Raw genomic sequence first — 26,515 nt, 5'->3', positions numbered from 1 at the left:
TTCTTTCAAAATAACTTGTCTCGGTCAATGTAAAATGACATAAAAAATTACTCATATTATTTTGTCTAAAATTATGCATATCATGTCCACAGCTATAATACTTGTGTAAATTTACATGGCCACTATTCATGTGTAAAAATGCATATTTTATTCATTAATTTGTCAATTTACTTTTTCAGTTGGGGTGTGTGCATGTGAGTGATGTGGGTTTTTTAAATAAGCGGTTATGTTAATGAATAATGAATATTTATTTAAATAAATTTTAAAATAGATAATCTGATGTATGTGTTTTTGAAAAGTAATGTTGTAAAATAAGAAAAATAGATTCTTATCCTAAAATAAATAGAAATTTTTACACAAGTTGATATGAATACTATAGTTTGATGTGAGTAATATTTTAATTTTTTTTCCTTTTCTCTCTAATTAACCCCCCCCCCCCCTTAGATTAGACTCACTCCTTTTTTCTTTTTCTTTTTTTGAGAAAGACTTCTTGTTGTAAATAAGTCAAGCTATTTGAGTTTAAACTCGATGATAAAAAAATTCAAGATTAGAGGTTATCATGGCATCATTTTTATCATAAACTAATTATGGGTCCGTTTGGATACAATTTATTTTTGCTGAAACTAAAAACTAAAAACTGAAAACACTATAGCAAAATAAATTTTTAATGTGTGAAAAATTACTGTTCACTCTTTTTTTACTGTTTATAAGCCTAAAATCACTGTTCATGGACAATGAACAGTGACAGAGGCGCATCCAAGAAAAAAAAACTGAAACGCAGACTTTGAAAACGTAGTAAAACGCTGTATCCAAACTCTTCCTATATATGACATCTCAATTATTATTAAAAAGAACTTAAAAAATTTACGTCACCCGACTTATTAAATTTTAAACAGTACCTATGATAATGTTCTAGTTATTAACAAGGTTGTCAATTGGATTTTAAAATTTCTCTCTTGTCTCTCTATTTTCTCCCCCCACATCCACCCATATCGGACTTATTACATGTTGTAAATAAGTCACCTTGTACATATTCCGTTCATGTTCAATTTGGAAAAAAATTTGTTTATATTTAGTTATTCAACAACCAAATTACATTTAATTTTAGACTTTTTTTTTTTTTTGAGGGGGCATTTAAGTTTAGACTTGACCATAAAAACAATGCAAAATTAAACTTAAGTGTTTTTTTTTTTTTGTTAACAACCTTATATATGTGGTCTCTATTTGAGACACGGACTATCTAAGTTCTAATTATTATTTTTAACTTATTGATGATAATATAGCATATCCATTTTGTAGTAAAAATGATATTTTTCTTTATACCCATTAAGAAAGGAACATAGAGTTTAAGATGGATATTATAATACCATTGCAAAATTTATAATAAAAAAATGCTTGCCATCTTTCTAGTTTTATAAATCTAATTTTATAAGTTTATAATGAAAATTGTAGGGACACGATTTCTTTAACGGCCCAATAATGATGTTGGACTCGTACGTGAAACATCCCTCACAATATGATTTGTAGAGAGTGGGCTTGAAAGGCTAGCCATTGATCACGGGGCAATGATCCGGTTCTGATTTTAAGGGCACTAACATAAAAGAGGGGGTTAAGCTTGGGCACCCAAACCCTACAGCTTTGTAGTTTGAAGGATTGGGCTCCTCGGACTTATTCCGAGGAGCATTAAGGTCTTCCTCCGGTTACCCGGCGGTGAGTTTTTTTGTGGTGGCGTGCACAGTTCAGGCGTTTTCCTCCCTGGAGTCTCTTTTCCTGGAGGTGGGATGGGAGCTCCTGGTTTCTTTTCTACTTTTTTCCCAGCCCCCCTATCCAGATCACTTACTTTCTCTTTTATACTCGCCGACGCTCGCTGTCCTTCGCCCACGTGTAGGGTCAATCTTTCCAAGACTGATATTTGTTACGTCAGTCTAATCCCAGAATCACTGGGGGTGGTTGATAAAGCCGAAGAATCCGGCTCTGCTGGATGCAGAGTCTTATCTGGGAAGGGTAATGAGGGCAGCTTTCCCGAGATATTTTAGGTCTCCTTTCCAGTCTGGTCCTATACCGTTTTTGCCCCTCTTCTTGGTGGAATTTCGGGTCTGCCGAGGACTGAATTGTCCTCGGCAACATCTCCGGGCCATTTGGGCTTTATGTTATTGAGCTTGGGCCGTAATCTTCTTTGGCTTGGGCCTTTGGACTTCCCACGAGCAAGTGGACCTGACCCATAAATTATTGGGCCCCACAAAAATAAATCCATTTAATTAGGTCAAATGATATAATCTCAATTATAATTTAATTATATAGAATTTGCATAAATTTTTGAAGGGGTAAAAATTGTATCCATGATATTTCTTTTATATGAGAAAAGAATGACAAAAAATTTTCCAAACCAAAAGATTACTAAGTGCTTATAGTCATATGCCTTGTTTAAATTATAGATAAAATTTATCTACAAAATTGGTTGTAGCCTAAGACTACAACTTCATTCAATATTTTTTTTATTGAAGGTAAATTTTGGCAAGTCCACTAGATTACATCTTCTTATTATATTCTCTATACTTGCAAAATTTCTAGAAAATTGAAGATCAATAACTATGTTATCAATAATTGTTTATGTAAGGATGATAGGCCCAGTAGTATATATTGGGACGGGGGCCCGGTTTGAGGACGCTAGTATTCCGAGGACGAGTAAACGTTGTTATGGAAGTCAACATTAGTGAATAAAGAAAGGGGTCTAGTCATAATGGTCCAAGAAGGTGGTCCGAGGAGAGATGCTTCCTCAGTTGAGCAAAGTAGAGGTTAGAAAGTGCGGTCTGCCATCCAGAGGCAACGTTACGGGAAATTCTATTCATAAGGATATACATCAAGAAAGCATAGGACAAAGGAAAGTTATGAAATATTTAAAAGAAAGCTGTTATCATCGCATTGAATGCTCTGTAGCTAAGTCTCTGGCCCCAGTACTATATATTGGGTCAGGGGCCCGGTTCGAGGATGCTAGTAGTTCGAGGACGGGTAAACATTGTTATGGAAGTTGGCATTAGTGAATAAAGAAAGGGGTCTGGTCATGATGGTCCAAGAAGGTGGTCCGAGGAGAGATGCTTCCTCGGCTGAGCAAAGTAGAGGTTAGAAAGTGTGGTCTGCCATCCAAATGCAACGTTCCAGGAGATTCTATGCATAAGGATATACATCATGAAAGCACAAGACAAAGGAAAGTTATGAAATATCTAAGAGAAAGCTGCTACCACCGCATTGAATGCTCTATAGCTAACTCTCTGGCCGCATTAATGAGGAAGTGATACCTGAACAGTAATTTTCAGCTTTACAGCTACTCCCAAAGACTTCAGGAAGGTGCTAATGGAACAATGATCAACACCAGCAATCTAATTTACACGTGGAGGGTGGAGATAAAAGAAATAAGATAGTATAAAATAGAAAGAAGACCTTAAGGGAAAGGAATCGGAGAATTGGGAGAAAAACACGATAGAAACTAGAATTGGACTTGTAACCAAATTCAAAAGAGATATATATAAGAACTGATCTCTTCGGATTGTGCCGAAGATGATTTTCTTTAGATAAAACCTGTCTATCTTTACTTTCTTATCATCTGAATCCATTAAAATTGTTACCCAACTCATTAGAGCCTAATTTTCTAACCCACTCTTTTTAAGTTCATTATATTGGGCTCTTTGGGCCTAAGTCCTTGTACCTTTTGGGCTTAGGAACCAAATTGTGGCATTCCAGTTTAAATTGCAAGTTTTTGTAATTTAAAATTATGTATAAAATATAAGCTTATAGATCATATAGTAAATAATATTTGATTGACACAAAATTTTACATGTGTATTAGGAGTGTATAGAACATGCAATTCAATGATTAGATTTTCAAAATGTATAATAATGTCTATTTTATTAAGTAAGATTGTAGCCTTAATTTACATCCAATTTTGTAGCTAAACTTTATCCTTAAATTATTTAATAAATCATGTGATTTAATATATATTTATGGGTTTTATGAAATGGCACATAATAGTTAGGAGACTTGGAGTAGATTACTAGCTCCAACCCATTTTGGAGGAGTAGTTTCTGAACAAGTTCAAACTTGTCCGACCAAAAAAAAAAAAATCAATCCTAAAAATGTTATCCAGCTTAATCAATAATCATGTACTCAGGTTGGATTAAAAAAATATATATAATTAAAAAATTAAATGATTTTTATGGTGAAATCACCTATTCAAAGAAATCTTCCGCAAAAGTTGGCATGCACCGTGCTTTACTTGAGAAATTGGCATACCTTGTTTTACTTGAGATAGAGATTTGCTTGTCGAAAAGAATTGCTATTCTCTTGTACATTTTGTACTAGTGAAAAATTGCACCGTTAATCAACCCGATGATTAATAGTCATTTTGAATTTAGAGCCATCCATATTCCATGGGATTTGAGGCATGTATGTTAACCAAACAGCCATAGCCACTTACCGTAGATTGTCTTTGTCTAATGGAAAAAATATTAAAACAGTGATTTCCTTCGTCAATGTTGGGATAAATATCACGGTTGTAAGAAGTATTATTAGTTTGCATTATTTCACAATGCACATCTCCAACATGTTTGACCAGCATTTCCAATACGTAATTTCCTACCTGTTTTCCATTATTGGGGGGGTTGGGGGTGCTCATATTCTCGTGTTTAGAAGAAAAAAATTTCCTATCATATTTTGATCATTATGCAAAGCCTTTTTTTTTTTTTTTTGGGACTTTCCACAGAACATTTAAACTAGCAACTATGTACTTTAGTTATAAATCCACCATAAATCAACCTTGGGTTCCATCTCTATGCATCGATAGATATAGATGAAGACAAAATATAAAACATCATGGATACATATAGATGAAGACAATATAGAACATCTTGGAATCAACAGTGCATGAGATATGCCAAGAGCCTTGTAATTTAGCGACATTACCTACTCTTATGAGAACCGAAGTTCAAATTTCTCCTCATTGTTATGACTATTGGATTATAAAAAAAAATAGCTGATATAATATCTCAAAATAAACAGTAAATAAAAAAAAAATTTCCCCAAAAAAAATATAAATAAATTATGAAATGCAGATCAAATATCTTACAAGTGTAGCAAATACATGGTGTGAACCAAAACAATCTACACATTTTTTAGTTTCCCTCAAATAGGAATGATTTTTCAGTCGGGGAAGAAATAATCATACAGACCACTTCCAATTGAAGCTAATGAATCCCAGCAGTAGTTTGAGAGACTATCGTTTGGGAAAGTTTGACCACTCTGCAGAAAAGTCACTAGAAAGAAATCCATACTCAAGTAGACCAGCTCTATAAACCAGGTGCCACCAGCAGCATCACAAGCTAAGCTATTCCATCCAATAAGATGACAAATCATCATCACAATCTCATTAGATGATCCTTTTCTAAATTTTCAACTAGCACTCCAAAGTAATTTCCGAGTCATTGCTGGTGGGGCTAATCCTGGAATATCCCTGATGTCCTTGTTGTTTGGGTTCACAAGCTGAGACATAAAAATAAATATTTCACGAAAAAAAATTAAGCAAATTGAAAGAAATGGGCAATGCAGCGTTATACCGCCAGCTCTTTCACAAGCTAATGGCTTTTGACAGTCACATGAGACTGCAAAGACATGGAATGTTCTTAATGATTAAGATACCAACTCACTATGCAAGGTTTAAGACATGTTGTTGTTGATATGAATAATATAGAAGCTCTAGAAGGTTATCTCCCCCAAAAAAATATAAACATATCTTAAAGGCATTGAAATAGATACTTTCTGGACAATACAGTTATGAAAACAACCAAGCGATTCGTCCTTGAACTCAAAATTATATGCAACTTAAGTAGTTAAGTTCCAAAAAATCTGTAAGTTCCAACTTCTTTTTTTTATTTTCCCATAAATATGTATAAATTTTACTGGTTTTCAACTGAAGCGGATCTCCACCAATTTTATGATCAGTCTGTAGCATTCATCAAACTATATCCAACAGAAATAAGAAAATTCAAATTATTGTTTCCCTCTACAAATGTGGTGGAAAAGAAATCAATTCAGAAGGAAAAGGAATTGAACTTCTCCTAAAGATGACATCAAGTTGCAATCTGTGCATTACCAACGAACATGAAGATCTGACAACAATTCGATTAACTCTTCTACACCCACATGCACTGTGTTTGTCGTCTTCTTTTCTTTTTATTTAGTGGAGTTATTATAATTTTTAAATGAAAAGGATATACTGAATTAGATTCTTTTACTTTTTAATTGGGTAAGCAAAAAATGATTTAGATTCACTACGATTAACTACACCATTTGGCATTATAAAAGTGTCTTCCTGCAGCTTTTAAGCAAATAAGGGTTAACCAAACAAGGTCAACCTGAGATCAGCTTGCTTATAAAAGCCCCAATTGGAACATAAAAATAGGTTAGGCAATACTATGTATATAGTTAGACACATTTAAAAACAATTGGTATGTGGGCCTCCACAGCCACAAAAAAGGTTTTTTTTGGGGGGGGGAGAGGGGTGGGGCCTATTACCCACAACAATGAAGCCAGATCTATCTACTAATGGGACGTCATGGATTTGATTCCAATTTGTTATCAGATGGCAACAGCAGAATCAAATATTTAGAAAATAAAAGATAATAATATTACCTTAACAATAATAATGGCTATGACTCCAACGACAATAAGGAAGAGTAATGCCATAATACACTTATCAGTTGCAACCTAATGAAATAAACGAGGTAAGTAAAATACATAACAACTAATAGTCAATATATGACAAGAACAGGAAGAAGATACTTTTAGAGATTGACCTGCCTACCAAGTTCCTTCACAAGTTGAGAAGCTTTCTTGATTGAGAAATGGATAGAGTCCAGCTCATTAACAACCCGACTCATTTGTTCAGTCTAAACATGAATATAATAGATTTCTTTAGTTCCATGGCAAGCTAATTTATTGAAAGATTAAACAAAACAAAAATTGTAGAAGAGAGAGAGAGGAAAAGTTAAATTTGATATGACTTAATAAACTTCCATGGAATCCATTTTTTTAAAGCTGAAAAATTACACACCTGAGCCTTGAGTGCTGCTGCAGTCTCTGTTCCAACATTGACAGTGTCTTGAACAGTCTACCACAAACAAGGAGATACAGAAATTATTTTTCTTTTGCAATGATTCCATACTTTAAAAACAGTAAAACTAATTTTAGATTTTCTTACTCTTTTTTAGAGGCAGGGAGTGGGGATATAAAGTACATGAGTTAGTTTTAGTTGAGATTTTCCATAAATAAGACAGAGGAAACCATGATCACACTTCAAAATAGCCTATGAAACTTATCCATTTCCAACTTGCCAAAATAAATAAACTTATTTCATAACAGAGTGATCATCAGAGATAATCCAACCTTTTTTGACCTCTCAATGGCCTGATCAGTCTCGTCCATCATCCGGTTTCCACTCTCTACTAGCTGTTGATTTGTCATGGCTGCAGACATATAGCCACTGCTTCAGCATTAAATATACTTCATAATTGAGAAACATTTAACATATAAAGTACTTGAAGTAAAATATATTGGTATGAAATATATCAAACACAGGGCATGATTCCAGATTAAACTTAAAGGTATGCATTGGTTACTTTAGAAATGGCAATTTACAATTTCTGACCCATCAAAAAGGTATTTGATGTGTAATATTATTGTGGCTTTGATTTTTTTTTTTTTTTTTGATAGATTACGTATACTGTGACTTTGATTTCACGATACCAATGAGAGTATGAGACTGAGATTTTTATATTGTCATTTCTATCTTTACTTGTCATGTGTATGTGCAAAACACTCACTACATTACATCCAATGATATTCTCAAAGATAAAATAAAAGCCTTCACTATAAAATCATTGATATATCATCCAGCAAGATTAAAGCCATCAAATTGGCAAGTACTTAGGGGATTAAAGAGTTACTTGCAGCCATCAATGGTAACTCCATCTGTAATGCATATTACAATGAATCACTAAACTAGCCACCCAAACCAACTTCACTGTGAGGAATGTGAATCAGGCATCTTTTCATTTGATACAGAAACTATTATAATTATTTCTATTAGACAAAAATTCCACTACAAATCCAGAACCAGATAGAAATGTGTTTATCAGGTATCCTTATGATTCCAGAACCAGATAGAGATGTGTTTATCAGGTATCCTTAATCATCCAAGCATTACAACAAAAATGTGTCAGCCATAGGATTTTGTGACTATTGAAACCTATAATTAACTCTTATTTTAGCATGCAAGGCTGCCAATAGTAGTAGACACATAATTGAAAAATAGCACATTAATGAGAAAGATGTACACTTACTCGATGCTAGCAAGACATTATCTTCGCCATATCCTTCCGTGCCCCCATCAAAGAGATCAATTCGCTTGTTTTCAAGATTGGACGCATATCTATATCCACAACAAATTGAAAATAAATCTTAAGAAAAGAATCGGAAGCATTCAAGCAACTATTCAATGGCGCAAAAGATTTGATAACAAAATATATGATGTCACTACACACATGAGCCAATGAGTTTCAGATGAATGTCATACAAAATATGACTTTTTGACAAGTGTTAGACAAAAGTATCTTGACTCATCCAGATTAAGAAGCAACATTGACCAAAAGACAATCCAATATCTTTACTCATCCAATAAATACCCAACCGAAGATAACTAAGCCAAGTATTGGTCCCAACTAATTGGGGCCAACTCCATCAATCCTTCATTATACAGGGTCAGCACGTGTATCTTTTTCTCTATCCCACCATATTGAACTATATTTAATCTAACAGCACTCCATTCTATTTATCATTTCCTTCTTCGATAATTGTACTGATGTTATTCTTTGCCTCTCTCTAACCCTTTTGCTCCTTCAACATGATCAAATCACTCTTTCTTACTGGTGCATTAATTACATCTTCATTGCACAAGGTCTAGCCATTTTATGCTACTTCCCCTCATCTTGTTCACAATAGGTGCAACCCTCACTTTAAGCTGCAAAAATAATGTTTTTTCAAGAAATGATTGGCACCTTATATCATCTAATTGTAACTTTGATGCATTTGCCAACCAATTAACTATGAAGAGGTTAGAAGTGTGTATGGATTCTACTATGAATATAAAACCCAAATCATGTGTCAGGTTTGAGAAAGCACAAAATTTAAGAAACTTAATGCATTGAAACATGATATATTAACAGTGAAATTAAAAAATATCTTTGTTGTAAAATGATATAAGAAAAAATGTATGTCACCAATTTGAATTGGCTTCTTTTATGCATTTAATTTTATTTGATAGAGGATAATACCAAAAAGTGATCATTTTAAGGCTTGGTTTTTATGATTTGGCACTCAATTTGGGACACACAAAAAATGGTTTAGGACAAAGGGAGCAACAAAAAGCATTAAAAATTCTAATAGTAAGAAAATAAAAATGCTAAAAACAGAGTTTATGACGTGTCAGATGTATTGTAGGTGCCTAAAAAATTATCTTCTGCTGCTTTAAGAATTGAAATAATGGCAAATTCTGACAGATGCTAACTTACTGCTTTTTAAGAGCAACATATGAATTCAACTCTTTGATCTGCATAAAGTATGAACATCATTCAGTGCACTTGGTAAGAAAGATATAATCAACTGACTCAAAAAAAAAAAAAAAAAAAAAAAAAATCTATAGTATCTAAGGCTAAATAGAAATAAAGTTAACAAGCAACCATTGATTGTTTTTTCTCATTCAGCATCTTGTTAGTGTCTGGATCATTTCTACTCTCCAAATCCTTCGCTTTTCTGTCAAACTCTTTGATAAGCCTGAAAAGACAAGACCAAATTATCTTTCTGACTGGAAACTTAATAACTGACAAAAAAGGAAAACACTGGTTTTATATGGGTAGCTACAACTCACACACCTGCATGGGATTAAACTCATGAGTCATGAGCTCTCCTCCACCTCTTATTTAGGAAGGGAGGAGATGACATTTGATCCAAGGACCATTTGCAAAAGGAAAATGAAAACACACAAACAAAATACCAACAGCAGCAGCATTATATAAGACTACTTTCTAATAAGTTTTTGCTAGGAAATTACCCAACATATGCATCGTTGTTTGAACCTGCGACCTCACCTACCATCCCATACTCGTGGGAGGTGGAAGTGCCATTGGCAGATTGGCTTATACAAGACATTTATCTCAGATTGCCAGCTTTTTTTGGTCACAACTTTCAAGGTCAGTAGTAAAGTAGGACCTGTTCTTTGGGCAGAAACTAAACATCCGAGGTTATAGACAAATTTTAGTTATATCTAGATCTTAACCCTGCACAAGTCCTTGAGCATATTTTTTTGATAGATAAGTCCTTAAGCATATTATTTACTGATGTTTTACAGGATGTTCATAGTATGGGGATTGGAAATGACATTTCAAATCTCAAGAATGCAAAACCTCTTAGAACCTTCATACTAATGGACTGGACGTTTTAATCTTGCAATCTGCTAATAAAATCAATGGTGACATGTAGCCATCTAGGTATAAGAAGATAAAGATGACATCTGCAATACTGCACAAACTAAGAGCTAGAGATTTAAACAGAAGAATCAAGTTGAAATGTATTTTTACTTTTTTCGGATAAGTTATTTAAATTGGATATACCAAACCCTATTACAGATGAGTTATGGTTGATTGAGATTAGTACTTTTCATTTAGATGATCAACTTTTTGGCATAACAAAATGAGAGCTTACCAACATTTGAGCAACCAAATAGCTAGAATGGGGTGTAGAGCCAGAGTCTATGTCCTATACTACATTACAAAACATCTATGTTTCAAAATCAATGTCTCACTGTGAGCGGAAATGAATCTATAATTTATACAACAAACATAATAACATAAGCAACATGCAATAGCCAACCTATTATAAAAGGCTAATTAAAATCAAAATCATATGCTGTAAACATTTAAACTCTTAATGAATATGATAGCACTTTATTGAGGTTAAATATCCTTCTAGGACAAATTAACACCAAAAAAGGCTATGTATGGTATGTGACAACCCCATTACACAAGCACACTATGCATCAAGATTGGATTATGATCATAATGTCATCATCACAAAAGAGATGCACCACTTGCTTAGTGATTCCATATGGTAAATCCAAGGCACAAAGTACATGGCTAAATGAGTTCTAGCCATCCAATTCTCACAAAGTGAAACCAAACTATGGAATTAAATCTAATAATTTCACACATGCACACAAACCATCCAATCACCATGTTCCCTTTTGTAAAACTATAATAAAATAAAACCTCATAGTCCCAATGGTCCAAATCTTTACTTCATTTAATCATTGCCCCAAATCTTCAGATGCCAAGAATCACATCCCTCTAAAATTGTGAGCATTACATTGACTACATTACTTTCCTTCCCATCACAAACAACCCCATATTTGACTTAAATTCATAGCACACAAAACACACCACTTGATTTAACAAACTGCATCATAGACTCGTAATAGAGATTTCAAATGCTGCTTATAAACATCATATACAATAATCTACTAATAACAATAGGGTCCATTGACAAATACCTCTTACACTCGCGCATCTTTTCGGTGAGCTCTTCCAACTGCCTACTCTGCCTATTGGAGTCCTTAACCTTCTCCAACTTCTGAAACCCATTTCTGTCACATCACATTACACCACACAATAATCATATACTTTGCTATAACACCACACACACACAATTACCAACAAGCTAACATTTTCATCCATAACTAAGACTAACATTATCTCTATAAATCCAATCTCATTAAGCACCAAAACAAGCCTAGCAAAAAAAATAGTGAATTATAATGAAACAAACAAAAAGAAGATCGAATCGAAACCCTTACGATAATGCACGAAAAATATCGGAGATTTCACCGTGAATCTCCGCTAGCTCTTCGCTAACCGCAGAAAAAGGATCCATCTTCAAAATTCAACCCCGAATATCAATCTTTCTTCACAATGCCGAGCAATATATATACACACAAATTTCGATCAAAAACCAGAATTTGAAAAACGAAATCAAACAAACGCAGGTTGTGAAGCTCGAATCAGATAGATCCAAACAAAACTGAAAATCAAAAATGTGAAATCCGAGCTGAAACCGAAACTGAAACTCAGATTCGTTAGCCTTTTGGATTTCGGATCGGATCCGAGACAATGTAGGAGATACCAAAACCCGAGGCCAAGGCTTTTTTTTTTTCTCAGTGTCCTCACGATCTGAATCCAAATTTTACAACATTAAACAAAAAAAAAAAAAAAAAAAATCAAATAAACAAATAAATAAAATTAAATTTTATTACAGTGAATATTTATTTATTAATTTTTTTCTAAAATGTATTTTTATTTTTAATTTTGGTTTTATTTAGGGGAGGTTTGTGTGGGTTTTGGCTCTAAAAATGCCAAAGGAGTGAGAGATGTTTTAAAAAAATGAACGATGTTTAGGCCGTTTGAACCGCTAATTATGAATAGGAAGGGGACAAGGTGGGGCCCACCACTGTAGTGTGGTGGGGGCGTTTGTGACTGTTGGATTGGTGTACGAGGACTGTTTTTCAACGGTTCCAGATGCGATTGGGAAGCTAATGAAGCAAGTTGATTCCTGGAGTGATTGTAGAGGATCTCAGCTGCTTTTGTGAACTGAGATAGGTCCGAATGAATTCTTGTGGTCAATTGTCTGAAAGTCAATGGAACTCAAGACGTGAAAACATATTTCACGTGGTGGGTCCGAGGGAAAAGTGTAAGATATGTTACTACAAATTTTATAATCTTGTTTCCAATCTAGGACGGTTCCCCCCTTGCAAACGCAAAAGAAACACATTTAAATAGAGCAAAATGCTATTTAGCAGTTTGGCACCCCAAATACCCAAAAGATACACTCAACTCATGGTGTGCTAAAATTTTTTTAAAAATTTTCAAATGCACTACATTACATTACAGTAAACAGTTAATAGTACCAATTATTGTAGCGCATTGCTACTTCTCACAATTTGTTTTTTTATTCTATCTCTCACTCTCACTCTCACTCTCTCTTTTATTCTCTCTCATCCTTCAACTTGCCACGGGTGTTTCTTAGGTGGAGATCAGCATGCAGTGGTCATGGTGTTGTGGCAGGGCTTTTTTGTGGTGGTTGTTGTGGCTGGGTGTGAGATTGGTGATCTACTTATACGATTAGTGTTTGTGGATATGGATGTTTGGACATGGGTATGGGTGTTCCGTGATTATGGGTATGGTGTTTGTGGGTGTGTTTATGTTTTTGCAGTTATTTATTTATAATTTAATTGGTAGAAAAATTATTTATATTATTTTAATAAGTTGTATGTTAAAATAGGAGATTAGATGTAGAGTATATTGTTTAGTGAGGTCTTAAAATAGATAAAATAGCTTTTGGGAGTGCTAAATGAATTTTTTTTTCTAGCATCTCGGATGTGAATGCCCTTAGAAGTTAGAAGGCTATGAATAAGAATAAAGCTAAAGTGTCTCATACAATCTAGGAGGGAATACTATCTAGTTGAATCCAAACCTTGCGTGCCCATATTCAAAGCCCACTTGATTAACTCATGAGCAATACCATTAGTCTATCTGGTAAGTGTGTAGGGGTCGGGTTAAAGGGTTTTTTCAACCTAACCTGGCATTGTTAATTTTAATATTTTTCAACTCAATTCAACCAATTACATGTGTAAAAATCAACCTAACCCATGTGAGTTAGGTTGGCAGGTTTACTTACATATTTCATAACTTGTAAAAAAATACATGGGTTTTCATTAACTATTTAATTAATTTTCTTGAACAAATTATTATTATTCATATAATATACCTAAATTATGCTACAATTTTCCAAAATCACTAAGACTACTTCTTTTTCTTTTTCTTTTTCTTTTTTTAATTTAAGAGTTACAAGAACGGAGGAGAGAAATTTAAACCTAATTCTTATAGTATAGAATCTTCTAAAAAAAAACCTTTCAATAGAGAAAAGCAACAATATCAATGAAATATAAGGCTCTTAGCCATCAAAAATTCAAAACCAATTTTCAAATTATTAACATAAATCACCAAAAGGCAAGAACTTTGTAACTCAACTAACACCTCATAGTGTTTCCAATAGAGATGTCTAGAGTTCAAATCCTCCCTTTTTTATTTTAAATATCAAATTATTGAAGAAAAAAAAAATCAAACCAAAAATACAAGCATGGTGAGCTCGGTAGTGGGAACGACAAGCGGTGATGGGACCATAAAGTCTGATGATGCCCAACTCTCTCTCTCTCTCTCTCTCTCTCTCTCTCTCTCTCTCTCTCTCTCTCTCTCTCTCTCTCTCTCTCTCTCTCTCTCTCTCTCTCTCTCTCTCTCTCTCTCTCTCTCTCTCTCTCTCTCTCTCTTGGTTGGCCTTTTTGGCTTTGCTAATTTAATTGCATGTGCATGTCACGTGAGCAATGTCAGTCACTCTTAACTGCAAATTAGCACGTGTGAAGTTCAAGAAATAAATTGGCTAAAATAAAAGTTCTAAAGGTGTAATGGTCACGATCTCAAAGTTTAGGAGTCTCTAGGTATTTTCCCTATATACATAATATATCCTAAAATGGTCCCCTTAAGTTCAAATTCTTGGCTTTACCCCTATCTTGAAGGAGCATCATGCCTCAAGATCACTTTCATTGTATAATCACCTAGTTCAAACCTTATCAACAAACAAACCACATCATTCATTAGAAAATGATAGGATCCTAATGATGACTAGAACTCCCCCTAAAACGTGATTGCAACACGAAAAATGTTAAGTTTCTTAGGTCATCTTGACAATAACTCTTGTCAATCACAAGTCCTTCAAAATTGTTTTCAAACAGAAAAATATTTTTTTCCCTCTAGATCAAAATCATGTATAGTTTTTTATGCATGTATGATATCATAGGATATATTTCCTCAAGATTTAGCACGTAATTTGTTTATTTTGCACTTCACACATTTTTTAAGGATTGTACCGTCGCTAGGATTAAGGTCAAGGGTATTAGTGTATTTTTAAAGGGCCAATTTACCTAGGCCATCCCAGCCTTACACGTGTAGTCAGCACCTCAAGGAATAATCCCAGAGCACTCCAATATTGCCAAGGATCGTGCTCAAGGACAACATCAAAAAGGAAGAATGTGGTCTTGGACCCTTGGTTTTTGACCTACGTATTCCCCAAGCACTGCCATGGGCAGACCAGTCCAGCCCCAAAAAGGACACTACCAACTTGGTATTCCTATTGGTTAGCTACAAGCATGGTCAAACCAGTACATTCTTGAAGCTTTCCAATTGGTACAGAGCAAGGAAAATGCCCACTCCACTAAAAATGCCCAAGCCCACGCATTAAAAAACTGCAGCCAGCCTAACCTTTAAAGCCAGCTCCGACTCAAGATTCCTTTTTAACTCATTAGTTCACTCAAGCCCATCAGCTCACATAATCCCACAAAGCCCAATCGGAATCTATTTGGCCCAATCAGTACTTCCACGCCAGCCCACTCACATTCTTACAAAGATCCACTCAAGGACAACCCGTGGACCCAACCCTTTCAGCCCACACTTAAATTAAAACCCAACCCACCATTTTTCAAAAACTCTCTTTTTTTTTCCTTTTTTCTTTTTTTCTTAATTTTAGAAAAAAAAAACTTTAATTATAAATAATAAAAAAAAGACAATTAGAAGACCCGCACCTAAATAACAAAATTGAAACCCCACCCTGATCTAAGAAAACCAAGAATGAGAAAGAGGGGAAAAGGAAAGAGTGAGAGATCTAGAAGAGGAAAGAAAGATCGCGAAGTTGGGTTGTTTCTGTTCATCAGCGTAACAAAGAAATTTTAAATCTTTTAATCTAAAATGCTAAAGTTGGGTTGATCCATTCAGAAACATCTTTGTTTTACTGAAAACATTTGCAACTTGGGTTCTGCGAAGGTTCCTTTTATTTTTGCTTCTTCTCATTGATCATTGGTGTATATTATATTTGGCCAATACTGTTGTTTGCCTTTTGATGGCGTTGTGTGCTATTGTGCGAATTTTTTCTGAAATGGTGGCCTTCTCATTGATTGGAATGTTCTGGGAGGGAACATTCCTCTAATTGGCTTTCTTTTCTTTTTTTTTGAAGGTTTTTCTAAAATTAAGAAATAAGTTAAAAAATAAAAAATAAATAAAAGTTAACAGCAGAAACAAACAGTACATTAACAGAGGACTTAACTAGGAAAGAATGAAACTTAAAAAACTAAAATGACAAAACCTAAATTTGTAAGACTAAAATGAAAAATGGTGAAATTTAGAGGGTGTGTTTTAAATTTTGGCCTTTTATAAATTATTACACATACTAAGAAATAACTATTACAATTTTTTTGGAGAAGAATAATTATTCCTCATTTTGAAGAATAACTATTTATAAAAAATGATTATTCCCTATATAAAAATATAACCAAATTAAAGAAGGATTAAATCATAAGAATAATTATTACATTATAGTTCCTATTATAGTCTACTAAACATACCCTAAGTAAGGGTGTCAATTCGGGTTGGTGTGTCAGGTTCGTGTCGTGTTGAGGTAGGGGTATTCGACTAAATGACTCAACCTTAACCCGACCCATTTACTAATCGTGTTATGATCCTTCAACCCTAACCCGACCTGTTAATAAGGCGGGTTGACTTGACTTAACCCATTTGACACGCTTAATAAACGGGTCGTATTGGGTTGACATGAATATAACACAACCTATTTCAACCTACATAATATTAAATATAACATTCATCTATAAATAATTTATTTTGCATCCCAAAAAGCAGTGCATACACTTCAAGTTTTCAATTCACATTCAACATAATATAATTCAACAAAAATATAACATTCATCTAGAAATAAGTTCTTTACACTCTAATAGAAGTGCATACACTTCAACCCAAATTCAAAATAACAAAGTTTAGCAAAAATAAAATAACATACTTCAACAAAAATATAATATCCTTGGAACTCGCCAAATGCTAAATATTGATATTGAAAGAATTTGAGCAAACAATAGATTAATCCTGATTACGACCACGATTATCATCTATAGATTTTTTGTTGATGTCCAAATTCATAACATCTTCCACAAGCTCATCCAATTTCATTTGTGCAAGTTCTATGCAAAAAAAAAAAAAAAAAAAAAAATTAGTAGTTCTAGGGTCTGTAAAGTTTTAATTTCTAATTATATTTCTTGTAAATTTTTGTAATTACGCACTTTTCTTTTTAAATTTAAAATATATGTTGGATTTAAAAGATATTTGACAAATCTAAAATAAAATAAATATTTATTTGTTATACGAGTTAAACAGGTTGTGTTAATTGAGTCATTTCGGGTTGACACAAATAAATTGACGTGTCAAATGTGTCTATTGCGAGTTATGAGGGTTGACCCGCTTGTGACATGTTTCTTATCGTATTGCTTTCAGGTTGACCTGTTTATAACCCAAACCCATTAAGGCCCAACCCTAACCTGAAAAAACCCGTGTCGGGTTTGTGTCGTGTTCGCGGGTTTGGTCAAACATTGACACCCCTAGCCCTAAGGGCACATTTGGTAAACTGTAATGGTAATTACATAGGAATAGGAATAGAAATAGGTATTATAAGGAATAAAAAATGATATAATGTAATACTTATTACTATTCATTTATTTGGTAACAACACAATATTAGAACCCTGAAGATAATGGAATGAAAGTATTTTAAATCAAATTTAAGATATATTTTAGGAAATATCTTACTCATATTTTCTAAAAAATAATATATTTTAAATTTGAAAGAGAGATTAGTTATTTCTTATGATTTTTTATTTTCATAATTGTTATGTGCATATGAAAAATTAATTTATTTGGAAATAAATTAATTTTAGAAATTAATACACCTATTAAGGAATAACTATTACAATCATTTTAGAGATGAATAGTTATCCCTTATTTTAAAGAATAACTATTCATAAGAAATGATTATTCATTGTTATATAAACATAACAAAATATTGACTAGCTAAACCATAGATTTTTTTTTTTTTTTTTTTGAGGATAAAAAAGGGTGACTCATGTGTGATATCACAGCCGACCACATCCTACAAATACATCGCCTATGAGTACCACCAGCACATAATGGTGCCCACGACTTGGACTCCACTCATGTACTTCGTTTTTTTTTAGAAACCAAAGTCCAAACCCCACACCCGTTGGGTATAAGAACTCGAACCCGCACCTAGCACAGCCATCAAGAAGGGGACAACTACTAAGCCACACTAGCTGCTGGTAGCTAAACCATAAGAATAACTATTATATTACAGTGCCTATTACAGTCTACCAAACGTACTTTAAGAGTTTATAATTTCAAGCTAAAAGATTAAGGGATCAATCTGATATGGACCCAAAATTTAGGAGCATATTTTATGATTTATTTTTATATTTTTTTGAGTAAACAATAATACTTATTAAAACACACACGAAAATAGTAATATTAGATTTCTGTATTATTTATAATACTTACTTTTGTTCATGAAATTATTACTCCAATGTACCAATGTTTCATTACACTACTTGACATTGTAGGACTGAAAACATCATTATTAGAAAAAGTGTTGTTTCATCATGAGATTCAACAATCAAATAGTGAAGATGATCTTGAACTCTTGAAGACTACATGAATAAGTGATTAAAAATATATAGAAAATTAATTTTTAACAAGTGGGAGTTTATTAATCTGCTCCACTATTTTCACTTGTTGATTCCTCTTTGCTTTTTCCCCATATAAGAACATATATCCCTACAATTATTATCATAGCACCAACTATCCTGTAAAATAGACGAAATAATTAGTGATTTTGTTCTAGTGTGGCAATGGTGGTGGTTGAAATTTGATATTTACCTTCCCATGTACATTTTCTCTGCTAAGAGCCAAGAGCTTAGGACAGCAACCATGATCATGCTTATGAGGGCAAAAGCTGTGACAAAAACAGGGCTTTTATCTTTCAAAATGCATACTTGGATCAGTGGCGACTCTAGGAAATTTGTTCAGGGTGTTTCTTAGGAAGCATAAATTACACAATCTTATTTATTTTTAGCCTTTAGGTAATTAGGTTTGATTCAATGTTATTAATTCCATTCTGTTCCAGCCGTAATGGCCAAAAAATACCGTGCCAGTAAACAAACTGGAACAATAACCCACCCTATTCTACTTCAGGAAAAATTTCAGGTCATTCCGGTCTATTTTGAGTGTTTCGAGGTGTTTCGGTAAACAGTGGTGGTTCTAGAAATATTTTTCAGGTGATCCATAAAGAAGCATAAATTACACAATATAGCACACATCCCATAGTTTAATTTGCTTTGCACAATGTAAAGACTAATAATATGCATCATCCACCTGGCTCAACCCATTGCAAAACTGCTTAACATTTTTTCTTTCTTTGGTGTGTATTCAATTATTTATTTATTTATTTTTTACTAATATTCACTTACTTTTAAGATACCACATACCACTACCCACCCCCACACTAAGAGACAAGAACTGATCAGTAATTTCAACACAATTACATATTTTTATATTTACGTATATTTACATAAAAACACAAAAGCTAAGTAATTTATATTGTCCAAAGATAAGTCTAAGTCACAAGACTCCCAACACAAGTCAGACAAGAGAATGAAAGCCAATAAGCTACGTACCTAGCTGGAAGTTACTGAGATCCCCTTTTTCTTTTGTAGTGTATAGTTTTAAAACCATACACGTGTGGTCCTTGAGGATTAGAGCAAATAATAAAGTATTTTTGGCCTTGGAAATCCGTGAAGCACTAAAAGGCTTTAGAAAACAACTCAGAGAAAAGAAGAAATAAGTTTCCTACTCCTAATACCTTCCCAGAACATAGATTTGAGACAAGAAATCGTCAAGCTCGTAAGTTACATTCCTAAAAATTAAAAAAAAATTTGGGGGGGCCATAACGTGGCTCCGCCACTGTGAGTATGAGAGAGAGAGAGAGAGAGAGAGAGAGAGATTAGAGCAGAGATGAGATAGGGAAAAGGAGAGAGAACTGAAATACCTTGTTGTTGCCTGAGGTTGGGGGCGGCGCCACTGCGACATATTGAAGGCTGAGGTTCTTATTTCCCGATCTCACTTTTGCCGTCGCCGATCTCGCAATGTCCGATCTGGGCCAAGTCAATCTCCAATCTCGCTGTCGCAGAGCTGCTCTGGGTGTTCATTGTTGCTGTTGCTGCCTTGCTAAGTCGCTGCTGCTGCTGAGAAGTGAGGACATGAGGTTCTTATTAGGTTAGGAATTGTTTTCGTTTAAAATATGATTGGGTAATGGGTATACCATATACGTATTAAGTTTAGAAAATTTTTATTATTATTATATTTGTTAGAATCCGTGGGTTTGCTGGGTTTGCACCGATCAGTCTTATGCTGATAATTTTTTTTGGCTTTTTTTTTTTTTAGCTTGAAAGTAGAACAAATAAAATTTTATTTATTTATTTGAGGATGTTCCTAATTTTGATTGAGGGTGTTCCTCATTTTTTTTAAAGGGTAAACAAATAAAAAAAATTAATTATTATATATAATTTTTTTTTTCAGGTGAGGGTGTTCCTGGGAACACCCTGACATGAACGTGGCATTGCCATTGGCTTGGATGTAGGAGGCAAGCCCTGTGCTTCCTATTCCCTGCATGCATGGATATAAAGAGTTGTAAGTATATCACTATCATGTATCAATGCTTTTATACTTAATGCAGTTTTTTTCATCAAATCTCTCTTTTAAATTCTATAATATATATATATATATATATATATATCATATTATATATTATAAAAGTTGGGCTTAGACGCCATGGTTGCGCCAAGTGGCGGCACCAAAGTGTAAAAATTTTCTTAAATTTTTAGATTTTTAAAGAACTAAAAAGGAATAGTATACTACCAAAACTCTAATTCATTCTTATCTCTAATTTAAAAAAAAATTAGGACTCTAATTCATTTTTATCTCTAAAAAAATTTTAAAAAATACTGCCAAAAAAATAAAAAATACTGCTTCACGTAAGATTTTTTATTTTTTGGTATTAATTTTAATGTAAAAAATAAAAAAAAGAATAGTATCTCTAAAAAAAAAAAAAATACTACTTCGCGTAAGATTTTTTTATTTTTTGGTATTAATTTTAACGTAAAAAAAAATAATCTAATATCAATCTAGCTAATAAATATAAATTCTTTTTGTTGTTATCTTCTTCTCCTATAATTTCTAAGTTGATTAAAAACTTTAATTTGATTACAATCCAAACTCTTCATCCAATCCCTTCCTTCACTTTTTTATTCTTTGGACAAACACTAAAATTTAATATAAAATTATGATTAACGTTAATGTAGAGTTCTAACTAATTGATACACATGAGTGCCAAGCCTACGTTGATTGATACAGATGACACCTTTTTATCTAAAAAATTTCAGATTAGGTGCTTGAAATATTTTTTTTTTTTAAATTTAAATAAATCATCTTTGATAACTTTAAAAAATAAGTTACATTGAGTTTTACTTCTTCTTCTTCTTTAGATAACTTTAAAATTCTAAACTGATTACAACTTAAAGAAGAAAAAAAAAATCTATCCTATTTCCTTATTAGCATTATTCACGTTTACTTACTTCTTCTTCTTCTTGTTTTATTCTTTTTTTTATTTTATTTTATTTTTTTTATAGTTTTTTTATTATTACTTACGTTCATGTCATTGTTGTCAACATTTTTTTTTTCATTCAATCTATATGACATTTTTATTTTGTGGATAAAACATATATCCTAAATTAACTCTTCTTCTTTTTTAAAATTCCTAGAGTTATTAGAAATCTAACTTCCTTACAACTAAAAATTTTCTATATATATTCTGTTTTTCCGTGTATTCTTATATATTCTTAGGCATAACAACTTCTTCTTTTCTCTCCCCCATTATTATTAATAATTCTCATTCTTTTATCATTTCTATGTTGTTTAGAAATCTAACTCTCTTTTGTTTTTTTTTTTTCCTTATTACTTAGGCAATTTGATGTCTATGAAATCCATAGTAGAAGTTTTTATCAAACCTACCATCCAAAGTATTATAGGTATGTATTTCTCTTCTTTGTTTTTGTGTTTTTTTCCAGCAATGGTGGACAAGTACGTATCTCATGCAAGCATACATGAATTTAAATTACCTTTCAATATTTTGAATTCTTTATTATTTGCTAGATGTGATTAGGCACAAAAGTATATGCTTTATTATTTTTTTGGATCATTTAAATACACCTCTATTAAGTTAATAGGATTTTTTATATAATTTGTTTAAACATAATGAAATTTATTTTTTCAAATTGGATTTATTCATGTTGTTCCCTTTTTCTTTTCTTTTTTTATATTTATATTTTGAATATTATCACTTAATACTTATTTATGTAAAGTATGCATAGTATTATGTATTGGTTTGCAACATTAATTAATATTTTTTGCTAATTATTTGTATAATTTTTTATTCCTAGCAAATTTTCATTAATCTTTTTTTTTTTTTGGTTTTTAATTGCAAAATTTTGGAACTTTAATTCCTAAATTTTCATAATCTTTAAAAAGTCATCATTCTTCCAATATCAATTTTTACTCTTGAGCCATCACTATAATATAGGGTTTTTTTCCCTTTGCAATTATCGAACTTATTTGACTAAAATAGTAAAATCAATGCTGAAATGATAGCTATTTTTTAAAATTTTATTTTCAAGTGGTCATAGACTCATACGAAACTTTACAATTTATATGGTTCTATTTTTTTTTTTTAATTCAATTTAATTTTCTTTTTCTTTTTAATTTTCTTTTTTTATTTTTCAGGTTTGTCATAAAAAATTTCAAGCATATCCTAAGAAAGGTTTGTAATCATATGTAGATTCATTAAATGCAAAATTCATATGCAAATAGTTTGATACATGTAACTAAAAATAATATTATAACACATCTAATAAGAATTATTTATTTTTTATAATAATTATTAAAATATAATAATTATTTTTACATATATTCTATAAATTTTATCATAAAACCTTGCAATGCACGGGCCTTTAACTAGTCTATATATATATATAAAACCGAAACTTTTTAAGCTTCCACAGTTTTCACGTCAGCATAATATTTAAAAAAAAAAAAACGTAATAAAATTTTTTTAAAACCCGACTCTCCCTTTTGCTTTCACAATCCTATGCCAAAGCCCAAACCGGCTTTCCAAATCCCCAATCTCCACCTTTGACAAACAAAATGCAGAGCCTTTTTCTTTCCTCCACCGTTTTCCTTCTCCTTCCTTCAAAACAAAAAACAAAATCCCGAAGTTTTCTATTTTCAACTTTTCCGGTCCCAACTCCACCAAACCCGATTCCCATTTTTCAACTTTCAAAGCATTTGATAGAAGAAGAAGAGAAGAAAGGCAGTGGATCTTATTGTCGGCAAAAGAAAATAAAAATAAAGAGAAGATGAAAGAGATGACAGGGAGATGCGGAGGGCACTGTTAGAGAAAAAAAAAAATTGATGGAGAATGTCAAAGAAGAGAAGGGAATGACGATAATGAAGAAAGGAAAACAAAAGTTACAGTGAAGAAAAGAAAACAGAAAAAAAAAAAACAGAAAACCATAAGAGAAGTTCCAGTGAATAAAAGAAAGAGGAGAAAAAAGAAGTAGAAAGAGATGAAAGAGAGTTACAGCTCTGAGATAATAATGTAGGGAGGGCTAGATTTTAGCAAAAGTGAAAAAGGATGCTTCGTAGAAGATGTGTGATATATAAACACCCTTCTATATTTACTAAATTACAAAAATACCAATTTGCTTTTTTTTTTTTTTTTTTTTTTTTTTTTTTTTTTTTTTTTCCTTTAAAACTTCCAATTTACATCACTTTTTAGATTTTCTTTTACTATGCATTAAATTAATAATAATAATAATCTAAAAATGATTTATTTTATTTTAGATAATTCCTCAAAATAATAATAATAATAATAATAATAAAAACCTTCTAAAGAGTCAATCTTCTCCTTCTGGTCATCGTTCGTGAAAGAGCAAACATTTCGGGTCATAACTGTTGGCCTGAGGTGCAGAAAAAACCGGCTAACTTGGAGTGGGGTCTTGATTTTTTTTTTTTTTTTTTTGAGAAGTGGGCTTGATAATATATATGATATTATCAAATAATATTTTACTTCAATGATATCATTGCATATTATAGTATACCATTGGGTTTTCATTAGATAAGTTTTTATACCATGATCTTATTTTTTATTTTTTATTTTCATATTGGGGAAGTTATCAATAGCTTTCCCATGCATCGCACGGGTTAGCGACTAGTCTATATATATATATAAAACCGAAGCCTCTGTTGGCACCATAATTTTCCACATCAGCATTATTTTTTAAAAAAACAAAAATTCTTTTTTTTTTTTTCACTAAAACCCAATAATACCTAAAACCCAATAATATAAAAAAAAAAAAAATTTCTCCTCTCTCAAACCTGATTCTTTGCCATCTTCACTGTCAATTTTCTCTCTACAACCCAAAACAACCATCAGTCTTTATCTTTCACCTTTCTTTGAATCTAAACCTGATTCTCTGCCCATCTTCACTATCAATTTTCTCTCCACAACCGAGAACCACCATCGGTCTTTATCTCTCACCTCTCTCTGAATCTAACAACAATAAAGAAGCCAGCTTAATCTAAACCAGGGTTGTTGACATCGCCACCGTTGAAGGCGAAAGTGGCCTCCACGATCGCCTCCTAGCTCGTCCATTAGTCTGACTGAGCCGTCCTTCAGAAAACCCGATCGTTGCTTTGTGGTGTGCTTCTTTTCCTCTTTCTCTTTCCTCTTAATTGATTTTTTGTTTTTTGCAGAGTTTCTATGTCTTCTTCTTCCTTTGTTGTCAGAGTTATACCAAAGAAGAATCATTAAAATCTTGGTATCGAATTTTTTTTTTAATGCAATTTTTATTGGATTTTTATTTTCTTGGGATTCTTTAATTTGGTTTTGATTTTGGGTTTGTTTTGGTTTGATGTATGGTATTTTTTGTTGTATTTATCTTACATTGGTTTTCCCTTTCTATAATTTATTACACGGGCATTGTAAACATAAGTTAGTTTTGTACATTATGAAACAGTAAACAAGTTTAATGGGTAATATAATCTTTCAGTTTTTTATATGCTAGATTGTGGAATGTTATGTTGGGGCTACTGCTATTTTGCATTTTGTGGCGATTTTATTTCTGTTTTGAAGGTTTGGGTTGGTTACTATGGTTGTTCAAGATTGCTGAACATGTGTGTCTCATTTTAATTTTTAAATTTATTTATTTATTTATTTTTTGAATACCACCAAAAAAAAAAAAAAAAAAACCAATGATCTGTTTAAACCAGTAAAATTTAAGAGTACTACACCAGATTTTTAGTGGGATGATTGATTGTATTAAAGTTTGTTTATTCCTCTATTTAATAAACCAATTTCGTTCGATAGTTGGAGTTAAATTCAGTTTCAATTGTTAATTTGTAATATACACATCTATATCACTGTTTGATGTCGTTTTCATCATTTAATGAATTGTCTACAATGTTTTTTATTATAGTTGTCGATAATACTCACATTGCTCTATTTCAAAAGAAAATCTATTGAAGCAACCAAGATTTGGAAGATTGGACACTACAAGTCTTGAAGGATGGGCTTTCAAGTTAGTCAAAGGTGAAGGTGATTCTCCATATTGTTTGTTCTGTTTCTCTCCATTTTTTCCTCCTTATTGTTTGGCTTATTTTCTGCAAAAACAGTACAAAAGCAATGTGTATTATTTGTTGATATATAAGTTCAAATCTTAATTACTTAAATTTGAGTTTAATTTGAAAATCAAACTCCAATTCTTCCCATTTTTTTTTCTTCTATTCCAATTCCTCACATGATAAGGTTGGGGCAGCCAAACATTTGTAGAGAAAAATCTTGGTAGATTCTAATTGTATTTTGCAGAATTCAATGTTAGAGTTATATGAATACCATGTAAGCGACACGATATCTTTGAAGAAAAAAAAACCCCGACTCTTTTCTGGTTCTATTTCTTTTGCTTCCATTCACTTTGAAATTTCTGATTCCACCGAACATGTCGAGCATTCTACCTCCAAGGTCGCCCTCAACTCCCTCTCCAACCATAGTCCTCTCACTCCTTAAAGTTTGGTTGGTGTTTCAATAAGGCCTCACTCCTCTCACTCCTTAAAGTTTGATTTTCAGGATTGACTTGAAGAATTTGGATTCTTCTAATGTTTGACTATTTGTAATGTATGGAAATTTTTCATTTTGATCTTTTTCAAATTTCAATTTCCTTTGATTGATATGGATTGCAGTGATTCCTCTTGGTGGATTTCTAGATCATCCACACAGAGGTTCTGCACTCATTG

General features: G+C 32.5%; 1 protein-coding gene and 1 long non-coding RNA gene across 7 annotated transcripts in view; one reads left to right on the top strand and one right to left on the bottom strand.

Annotated features, from left to right (window-relative positions):
• The window catches only part of LOC126710288 (novel plant SNARE 11), a 35,183-nt gene extending 22,685 nt beyond the window's left edge, over positions 1–12,498 (bottom strand). Inside the window, exons 1-10 of one of the 6 annotated variants that reach the window (XM_050410692.1) lie at positions 11,954–12,483; positions 11,651–11,743; positions 9,786–9,879; positions 9,618–9,655; positions 8,391–8,479; positions 7,435–7,514; positions 7,103–7,159; positions 6,846–6,938; positions 6,682–6,756; positions 5,068–5,532 (exon numbers count right to left, since the gene is read on the bottom strand). In XM_050410692.1, coding sequence (XP_050266649.1) covers positions 5,443–5,532; positions 6,682–6,756; positions 6,846–6,938; positions 7,103–7,159; positions 7,435–7,514; positions 8,391–8,479; positions 9,618–9,655; positions 9,786–9,879; positions 11,651–11,743; positions 11,954–12,030 — 786 coding nt within the window. In that variant the 5' untranslated portion in view covers positions 12,031–12,483 and the 3' untranslated portion in view covers positions 5,068–5,442. Of the gene's footprint in view, positions 1–5,067; positions 5,533–6,681; positions 6,757–6,831; positions 6,939–7,102; positions 7,160–7,434; positions 7,515–8,390; positions 8,480–9,617; positions 9,656–9,785; positions 9,880–11,650; positions 11,744–11,953 lie in introns of those variants that run through there. The other 5 variants (XM_050410693.1, XM_050410694.1, XM_050410696.1 and 2 more) reach the window with 5 other exon arrangements.
• Positions 12,499–19,877: 7,379 nt separating this feature from the next.
• Positions 19,878–22,329, top strand: LOC126709243 (uncharacterized). Its single transcript, XR_007649349.1, has 3 exons — positions 19,878–20,386; positions 20,690–20,800; positions 22,132–22,329. It is a non-coding gene; the product is annotated as an uncharacterized LOC126709243 (long non-coding RNA).
• Positions 22,330–26,515: the final 4,186 nt, after the last annotated feature.

Source organism: Quercus robur, chromosome 12 (genome assembly GCF_932294415.1).
Source record: "Quercus robur chromosome 12, dhQueRobu3.1, whole genome shotgun sequence".
NCBI classification, from domain to species: Eukaryota; Viridiplantae; Streptophyta; class Magnoliopsida; order Fagales; family Fagaceae; genus Quercus; species Quercus robur.
Note: the sequence above shows the minus strand (reverse complement) of the source record. Positions and strands in the feature narration are given on the sequence as shown.